This window comes from Bubalus bubalis, chromosome 3, assembly GCF_019923935.1.
Source record: "Bubalus bubalis isolate 160015118507 breed Murrah chromosome 3, NDDB_SH_1, whole genome shotgun sequence".
NCBI classification, from domain to species: Eukaryota; Metazoa; Chordata; class Mammalia; order Artiodactyla; family Bovidae; genus Bubalus; species Bubalus bubalis.
In genome coordinates this window covers 48,787,012-48,796,682 of record NC_059159.1, presented here as the reverse complement: position 1 = coordinate 48,796,682, position 9,671 = coordinate 48,787,012, and the positions used below count along the sequence as shown (strand labels likewise).

General features: G+C 49.0%; 1 protein-coding gene across 1 annotated transcript; it reads left to right on the top strand.

The window, feature by feature from the left end:
* Nucleotides 1-597: 597 nt before the first annotated feature.
* On the top strand, nt 598-6,733 carry LOC102415727 (regakine-1). Its single transcript, XM_006048061.4, has 3 exons — nt 598-758; nt 6,011-6,125; nt 6,354-6,733. The coding sequence occupies exons 1-3, from the start codon at nt 689-691 to the stop codon at nt 6,445-6,447; spliced, it is 279 nt and encodes a 92-aa protein (XP_006048123.1). The 5' UTR covers nt 598-688; the 3' UTR covers nt 6,448-6,733.
* Nucleotides 6,734-9,671: the final 2,938 nt, after the last annotated feature.

Sequence of the window (9,671 nt, the reverse complement as noted above, 5' to 3'; positions counted from 1 at the left end):
CCTGGAGGCTGGCCTGGCTGAGCAGAGAGCCCGGGCCCCTGCCTGGGTAGGTAAGGGTCTGATGAAGCTCCCTGGGCTGGGCAGGGGGCAGGGCCCTTCTGTTCCACGTAGGTGAAGGTTTCTAATCCACCCTGGCTGGTGAGGCCCAGCCATCCCAGGACCCCCATGGACCCTGCTCTCCCCGCCCATTCCCCCTCAGTCGTGGGTCTTGTGCTCGGGGTGAACTTGCACTCACCCCCACATCCCTCTCTGGTGTCCAGCCAGAGCTGCTGATCCTAAGACAGTCACCCAGCCTCTGAGCTCACGGTCCACCCCTTAGGTCAGGCTCTCTGAGGGGGCTTAATCAGGTTCCCAGGGGAGACCAGGAGAGGGGGGCCATTTCTGACATAGCTCCTGGTCTTCGGGCCTCCCCCACCACCACCCTCAAGACATCAGCCAAACGTGAAAGCCAGGGCCACTCTCTGTCTTCTTCTTTTCTTCGTCTAAATTGACTGAATTCTCATAATTTACATATGTCATTGGTCACAATTCCAAAGAATCAAAACTGCAAGCTTAAATTTTTGGACCTTATGACTTCCTGAGCAGCAACTTTTTATAAAGGAGGTTCAGAGCCCAGATTTCAAGGAGTCAGCGAACCCAGGAGTCCTCAGCCCAGCCCTGTTCCTGTTGCTGTTCGGCACCCAGAACGATGAGGGTCAGCCTGGCCGCCCTGGCCTTCCTCCTCACTCTTGCCATCCTGCACTCGGAGGCCAATGAAGGTGAGCCTGCTACTCCCACTGCTCTGAACAAAGAGAACACAGGGGCTGGAGACTGAAGGTGGGGGAGGGCAGGGTGCGGGGCTGCAGTGAGGAGCTGTGAGTGGTCTTGAAAACATGGTCTGGGGTTCCTGCAAAACAGTGTCTTTCCCGAGGGTGTCTCCCCATATCCGGTCGGGGCTCACTTCTGCCTCCCCTGGGGTGGGGAAAACCTGCCTCTGAAAACAGCCTTCCTGGCCTTTGGTCCCCAGCCTCGAGAAGCTGACCCAGAGCCCTCCAGGTGTCTGCTCAGCTGCCTCTGGGCAGGAGCAGAGTCTGGGTGAGAGGAAACCACAAAGGATCACGCTGTCTTCACGGCTTAGATGGGGGGTTGACCATCTTTGGATGGTTGCCAGCATTGAAAAACTGGAAACGTTAAAAATCCCCGTTGCCCATTTCTTTCACAAATATGGAAGACCAAGCAGACATGAGCCCGAGTTTCCACAAGCTCACCTCCAAATGGGACTGAGGTGGAGGTGCTGTCCCCTTAGACAGGGGGCGCTGCCCAGGCCTCAGGGTCCCCACTGCCTGCCACACCCAGCTGTGGTCTGCGTGGTCTCGGGGGAATTTGAGCCTGAGACACCCGGGTCAGCTTCCCTCCTCTCCCTGCAAGACCTGTCCAGTGTGTACACAGCACAGAGCCGTGTACTGAGCTCTCAGTAAATACCTGTGCTACAGGAAGAGGAGGCAGGGCTAAACCCCAGTGTCCTGACCCCCAGCTCGCTGCCCTCAGCAGGCCTGCTTGGCCCTCTGCAGGTGGCTGGAGCCAGGGGAGAAGGCGGCACAGAGGGACCTGGGAGGAGGCTTCCCAGGAAACAACTCTCCTGAGCTGAATTTCTTTTCTTTTTTTTTTTTTTAACTTTTATTTTTGTACTGGGGTATAGATGATTAACAATGTTGTCAGTTTCAGGTGAACAGGGAAGGGACTCAATCATACATATACACGCATCCATTCTCCCCCAAACTCTTCTCCCATCCACGTTAACACTGAGCAGAGTTCCTTGTGCTCTACAGTAAGTCATTATTGGTTATCCATTTTAAATATAGCAGTGTGTACATGTCCATCTCAAACTCTAACTCTCCCTTCCCCTATCCTTCCCTCCTGGCAACCATAAGTTCATTCTCTAAGTCTGTGAGTCTCTGTTTTATAAGTTCATTTGTATCATTTATTTTTAGACTCTGAGTATAAGGGATGTCATAGGATATTTCTCCTCCGTGCGACTTACTTTACTTAGCATGTCTCTATTGTTGCTGTTCAGTCGCCTAGTCGTGTCCAACTCTTTGCGACCCCATGGACTGCAGCACGCCAGGCCTCCCTGCCCCTCACCATCTCCCGGAGTTTGCTCAGTATGGCAATCTCTAAATCCATACACGTTGCTGCAAATGGTATCATTTCATTATTTTTAAAGGCTTAGTAATATTCCACTGTATACATGTATGTTTGTATATATGTACACATGTACGTATACATGTACCACATCTTCTTTACCCATTCCTCTATCAATAGACATTTAGATTGCTTCCAGGTTTTGGCTATTGTAAACAGTTCTCCTGAGCTGAATTTCAACTGAAATCAGAGACCAAACAATACTCCACACTAGGGCTGTCATCTGACTTCTGGCTAGTTCGATGGATGATGGCTGTTTTCCAATTTTGACTGTGAAATTTTGACGGTGAAAGAGCTTTCACTGCTTTCCAATAATTTCAGTTATTGTCATATGACCTCTCATCTGCAAACCAGATCAGTGATAACTTCTCAAAGGGTGGTTGTGAGGAAGGGAGATGAGTCACATCAGGTACTAAGCCAGACACCAGGCCTGTCGTAGAGTCTCAGGGCACATCTTCCTGGACTCACGAGGGGATTGAGTTGAAAGTTGAAAGTTAAGTTGCTCAGTCGTGTCCGACTCTTTGCGACCCCGTGGACTGTAGCCCACCAGACTCCTCTGGCATGGGATTCTCCAGGCAAGAATACTGGAGTGGGTTGCCATTTCCTTCTCGGGTTACCTCCCAATAAATGCACTGGAAATGGAAAATACTGGAAGTTGAAAATGCATATAATGCACCTAACCTCCCAGACACTGTAGCTTAGCCTCACCCATCTCAAAGGTGCTCAGAACTCACCTTAGCCGACAGTCAGGGAACATCATCCAACACAGGCCTATTTTATGATGGAATGCTGTCTAACACAGGTAATGTTTTTGAACACTGTACTGAAAATGACCCACAGAATGGTTGTCTGGGTCCAGACTGGTGGTAAGTGCGTCAGTGTTGACCCCAATGATCCCATGCCTGACCCAGAGTTGCAGCTGCTCTGCACAGCATCTCAAGAGAGGATCTATCCCGTATATACATAAAAAGCCGACTTTGTGCCACTTGCTCGGGCAACACACTGGAATGCACTGGGAGCAGAAGCAGATCATCTCTCCCCGGGAGCCTGGGTCTGGAAGCTCTGCTCTGGTCAGCCTGTGACCTTCTGTGCCTTGTTTAGTTTTCCGGACCCACAGCTTCCTCGTCTGTTCCGTGGGGGTAATAAGGCCTTTACTGCACAAAACAATCATCGGTATAAAAATCAATTTGCACAAGGCTATTGCCGCAGGGCTATTATTTGCCATTTCAAGGACAAAGGAGAGGGTGGGTGTCCTGCCTTGAGTCACACAGCTTTCAGGGGAAAAAAAAAAAAAAAAACAAGGACAAGTTGAACTTTCCTGCCTCCTAGCCAAGGCCCTGCTCCTCTGAGCCGAGCAAACGTCCGCTTCTCGAAGCAACCCCGCCCCTACCTGTGAGAGAGAGTCCTCTCAGATGCAGGGAACAGTCCCGCCCTGCTGTGGCCCACCCTGGATATCCACTAGCATTTTCATGTGGGAATTCTTCTCAGCATTTCTCAGGACATTATATGTTTTTTCTAAATTCCAAATCCCAAGAAAAGTCAGTTGAGCAGTTGGGGAAAATGGGCAAAAGTATTCTAATTCTCTTGATGGAATAAAGCTTAACATTCAACAGAGAGATGGCACTGACTTAAAGGAATTTGCTGACATCAGGCATGAAAGCAGGAAACACTGGCACGTGGAGTTAAGGTTAAGATCAGCACGTGGGGGGATGTGGGCTGGAGCACAAACGGGAGAAGTGGTCTTGATCCAGCTTCTTGAGACCATTGCCCTGTTACACATGGGAGTTCACAGCTCTGTCTGCTGCTAAGAAATGCTGCTGCTGCTGCTGCTAAGTCACTTCAGTCGTGTCCGACTCTGTGCGACCCCATAGAAGGCAGCCCACCAGGCTCCCCCGTCCATGGGATTCTCCAGGCAAGAACACTGGAGTGGGTTGCCATTTCCTTCTCCAATGCATGAAAGTGAAAAAATAAAGTGAAGTCGCTCAGTCGTATCCGACTCCTAGTGACCCCATGGACTGCAGCCTACCAGGCTCCTCCATCCATGGAATTTTCCAGGCAAGAGTACTGGAGTGGGGTGCCATTGCCTTCTCCGAAGAAATGCTAGTAAGTTTGTAAAATTCATACACCTTCACAATCGCTCAGCTGTGTCTGACTCTTTGCGACCCCATGGACTGTAGCCCACAGGCTCCTCTATCCATGGGGATTCTCCAGGCAAGAATACTGGGGTGGGTTACCATGTCCTCCTCCACGGGATAGTCCCAACCCAAGGATTGAACCCAGGTCTCCTGCATTGCAGGTGGATTCTTTACCATCTGAGCCACCAGGGAAGCCCAATCACGTAAGAGGAAATACAAAGAGAAAATGCATAAATGTCACAGAATACTGGGACATGAAACCAAAAACATTTGCTAACATTTATATACAATCTAAATTAGCTAAAGCAGGGACTTCCCCAGTGGTCCAGTGGTTAAGACTGCACACTTTCAATGAAAGGGACACAGGTTTGATCCCTGGTCCAGGAACTAAGATTCCACGTGTTGTGTGGGCAGAATGCAATATCAATTTGAATGAGAAAGACAAATTCAGGAGAAGCAGACCAGATATGTCCATCATTAAAATAGGAAATTAGCTCACATGAAGGAAGCATTTAATACTCAAACTCCAATTGAAAATGCATTTAGACATTCTTCCAACAGTTGGGCCAATCCAGAATGGAAAAAATGTTCTATGGAATTACTTGCTACAAAACAAAGGTAAAGACTACAAGCAGTTTGCTATTGTTGCTGCCTGTGTTTTAAATTTTTATTTTTGAATGAGAACTTTAAATATTTTAAATAGTTGTTGCACTTTTTTTGGTTTTTAAATGGTTTTCATTGGCCCTTTATTTTGTGTTAATGTTCCCATCTTTTCATGTTTTTTATTATCAACTGTCTTTAGCTGCTAGAGAACATTAAATGTGTTACTGAGTTTATAATCTTGTCACCATACATAGAAACATCCCTTATTGTTATTTTGAATTTATTTTTATAGAAAACCTTTTTTTGGGGGAAAAAAACCTTCATAGAAAAATGATTCACTGTTTCCTGTGTAGTCACATTATTTTTAAAACATGAGAATAAAGTGTTATATATTAAAAAAATCACCTAACACAACACTGTAAATCAACTACACTTCAAAATAAAATAAAACCTTAAAATGAAAAAAAATTAATATGTAGTACAACCTAAAATGATTTATATCTCATTTTTTAAAAATATGAATATAGAATAATTTATGATCTGAGAATTTGCAGGAATTCTGATTTCGTATTCCTGAATCCTGAGGAAAACCAGAAATTTGAAACACTAGGACCACAGAGTCCCATCCCAGCCCTGGAGAGGGTCTGGGAGAAGAGGTTGGGAGGGGCTGGAGAGGCAGACGGAGGGAGGAAAGGACTTAGAGGAGGACAATTTAAGCAGGGATAGGGGGTGGTTGGGGGGGGCCGCAAGGGAGCCTCCCTCATCGTCCAATAGTTAAGACTCTGTGCTGCCAATGCAGGGGCCGCTGGTTCTATCCCTGGTCAAGGAACCCAGGTCCCACATGCAGTGTGGCTTAGCCAAAAGATTTTTTTTTTTTCCATATTATTTATTTATTTATTTATTTAATTTTATTTTATTTTTAAACTTTACATAATTAAAAGGCGGAGAGAGGAGGAAGAGCAGGCCATTTCCTGCCAGGTGCTCCAATCTCCTGTCTCCCTCCCCTCCTCAGGGACTGTGGGGAATGCAGATAGAGGTCTAAGCTTTCTCATGGAGAAGCTTCCAGCATCTTACAGTCCTCTACCTTGCAGAACCAGCTGGTAACATGAGTGTCTGCTGTTTCTCCTCGGTAACAAGGAAAATCCCACTCTCTTTGGTGAAAAATTATGAAAGGACCAGTGACAAGTGCCCCCAGCCAGGGATCATGTAAGTACAGCCCCCCAACAATGGAAAGGGTGCAATCTCAAGAACCAGTAGGGCTGGGAGAGGGAAGGGGGGCGGGACTCTCTAGGAACAGTGACAAGAGTGGGGTGGGGTGGGGGTGATACAGGAGGCAGCTGCTGGTGGGGGTCGGGGGAGAGGCTGGAGTGGTGGGACGGACTCTTCTTTGCCTGCTGACTCTCCATTTCTCATTTTATCCTTCTTGCTCCTCAGCTTCCAGACCAGAAGTGGGCGATTCATCTGTGCCGACCCAGGCCAGGCCTGGGTGCAGAACTACATCCAATACCTGGACCAAACGTCCAAGTGAGCTGGGAACAGTGGGACCTTCACAGTAAAGGGACCATGAGAAGAAGCCACAGAGCCACCTCCCCTCCCCAACCAGCTCCCTCACCCCAGATGGGCCCTGGGCGAGTCCTGGCCCGCATGAAAGCCCATGCTGGCGTTTCCGTGCTCCTGCTCTGATGGTCTGCGCTCTCCTGAAGCTTTGCCGTGAAGCTCCGCCTTCTGGGGCCAGAGGAGACTGTGGCTTCCGGACAGCATCTGTCGTCCCCTTGCAGGCGCTCAGGTCTTGAAATAAATCCGTGCTGCACAAAGGGACTGGTGGCTTAAATTGGTTCTCTCACAGACAGCCTGGTCATTTCTTTGATTTTACAGACACTTCTATGGTATTTACTGCGTATCCGGGGCCTTGTAAACATTTCAATAGGAGTTGATGTAAATAGTGGAATGATGGAGGCATAGTTAGGACCAGGAGGAGGTCGAACAGTGACCCCAGTTCAGGGTCCTTAGACAAGGCGAACAGTGTGAATACAGACGACCGTGGGGAGACCCTCTGTCTGCATGTGCAGAGCTCAGGTGCACAGCAAACACACCTGGTCACTCCCTCGTCCATGTGGGCAGAGCGGCTCACCCTTCCTAGAAAGCTCTTCCCCAGGTCTCTGCCATTCAAAACATTTACTTCTCTGGGCCCTCCTCGACCGCCTATAAATAGCGCCCCCTTGTGCTCACTCATCAAATCTGTGTTCTCCCCTCAAATCTGTGCTCCGTCCCCAACCCATGCACCCCAACGCTGAAGTCCTACAGTCTCTTTAGATGCTGCCTGAGCCTTATCCTTGATACCTGGGGTAAAAGTGACCTTGGAAATGTGGCCATCCTCCTCACCACCTCCTCAACTAAAGACAGAGGCAAGTACAGGGCAGTGCTCTGTGGGGTGAGGAGGAAAGGGAGGCAGGCAGGAGGCGGAGGCTGATGCCAGTCTGGCCGTGTGCCACTGGACACAGACTGCAGAAGGGCCTCAGGGACACCAGTGTGGCCCAGCACACGCCCTCCAACTCAGTCCTTGGGGAAGGCACGCCATGGCTGTCGGCCTCAACCCTAAACTCCTGTGCAGGAAGGATGCTCTTCGACCCCAAAGGTCAGAGGTCTCTGTCCATCCGTGAGTTTAGTGGTGGGGAGCGGACGACCACCTACTGTCAGGGGCAAAGTCAGGAAAAGAGCACAGTCTGTCCTCGGAGCCCACAGCTGCCCTGGCCAAGGCCATTTCCTCACTGGACGGTCCCCTCCTCTTCCAAACTCCAGTCCTCAGCGCCCCTGTGCTCTTGGGCTCACACAAATCCCATTGGAAAACCAGTTTTCTGCACCTCCATCCACACTAAAGTGGGATGGAAGCTCAAATCTCAAAGGCAAAGAGACTAGAATGAGTGAGGAGGTGGGGAGACCTGGGGTCTCCGGGAAGGACGGGCGGGAGTGCAGGGGCGAAGGGCAGGGAGGAGGTGGGCACGGCAGGGGCCACTGGCGACCTCTGCAGAACAGGCTCCACAAGTGGCATGCCGTGGCCGTTCACCCCCGCTGCCAGGCAGGTCGGGTCTCCTCCTGAGTCCCTGGGCTGCTCGGGCCTGCGGGGAGCTGGGTGGATACCCAGCGTCCCCTGAATGTGGAGCTATAACTACCGCGGCTGCACTCCTTCTCTGAGCCCCGCTCCTCAGGAATGGAACCTCCATCCTCCAAGCTGCTCAAGATGAAAACAGGAAGTCACCCTTGAAACACTCTCCCTGATCCATCCATCCAATCTATCAACAAATCCTGTCAACTCTCTCAAAACCTCTCTCAAACCCTCTCTCAATTCCAGCCACTTTGGCTTCTCCACCAAACAGGAAGTCACCACCCTCAACCAAGCTCTCACCCACCTGACCTCAGGATGTGCCTTAGAAGCAGATGAGAGCTTGGCCGGTTTGCAGAATCCAACCAGGCACCTGGAGTCAAAGCGGAGCACCAGGAAGACTGCAGGTATTCAGAACTGAATTACATGGGAAGAAATTGCTGCAGGGCGTCAGCTGTAACCGTAGAAGGAGATGCAAAATTCCATGCACACAGATCACAGAGAATGAAAGAAGGATCTAAAGGGCTGGTGGATTGGCTTAAAGTGTCCTTAGTGCCAGAGGGGAGGGTAATGAATGTCCTGAAAGAGCTAAAGACAGGAGAAAAGTCTAGCATAGCCATTAGGAAAGTTTGCTACACCCTCAATGAAAGTGCTGGCTTTTGTCTACACAAGTCACACAGAAGGATCACTGGAGTGTCTAGTTAGAACCTAGATGACACCAATCATTTTTTGTTTTGTTGTGTTGTGGTTTTCTTTCTTTCTTTTTTTTTTTTTCAGCAGTGCTGCACAGCATATGGCCCCCTGCAGTGGGAGCACAGAGTCAACTACTGGACTGCCAGGGAAGTCCCCCAAACCAGCCCTTTTTAGATGCTCAAAATCACCCATTATCAGAGAAATGCAAATCAAAACCACTATGAGGTACCATTTCATGCCAGTCAGAATGGCTGCGATCCAAAAGCCTACAAGTAATAAATGCTGGAGAGGATGTGGAGAAAAGGGAACCCTCTTAACACTGTTGGTGGGAATGCAAACTAATACAGCCACTATGGAGAACAGTGTGGAGATTCCTTAAAAAACTGGAAATAGAACTGCCTTATGATCCAGCAATCCCACTGCTGGGCATACACACTGAGGAAACCAGAAGGGAAAGAGACACGTGTACCCCAATGTTCATCGCAGCACTGTTTATAATAGCCAGGACATGGAAGCAACCTAGATGTCCATCAGCAGATGAATGGATAAGAAAGCTATGGTACATATACACAATGGAGTATTACTCAGCCATTAAAAAGAATACATTTGAATCAGTTCTAATGAGGTGGATGAAACTGGAGCCTATTATACAGAGTGAAGTAAGCCAGAAAGAAAAATACCAATACAGTATACTAACGCATATATATGGAATTTAGAAAGATGGTAACGATAACCCTGTATACGAGACAGCAAAAGAGACACTGATGTATAGAACAGTCTTTTGGACTCTGTGGGAGAGGGAGAGGGTGGGATGATTTGGGAGAATGACATTGAAATATGTATAATATCATATATGAAACGAGTCGCCAGTCCAGATTCGATGCACAATACTGGATGCTTGGGGCTGGTGCACTGGGACGACCCAGAGGGATGGTATGGGGAGGGAGGAGGGAGGAGGG

What these genes read in the sequence shown, in the direction of transcription:
- LOC102415727 (XM_006048061.4), top strand. Translation starts at nt 689, where the DNA reads ATGAGGGTCAGCCTGGCCGCCCTGGCCTTCCTCCTCACTCTTGCCATC. An exon ending in GCACTCGGAGGCCAATGAAG is followed by an intron (nt 759 to 6,010) that starts GTGAGCCTGCTA and finishes TCTACCTTGCAG; the next exon opens with AACCAGCTGGTAACATGAGT. An exon ending in TGCCCCCAGCCAGGGATCAT is followed by an intron (nt 6,126 to 6,353) that starts GTAAGTACAGCC and finishes CTTGCTCCTCAG; the next exon opens with CTTCCAGACCAGAAGTGGGC.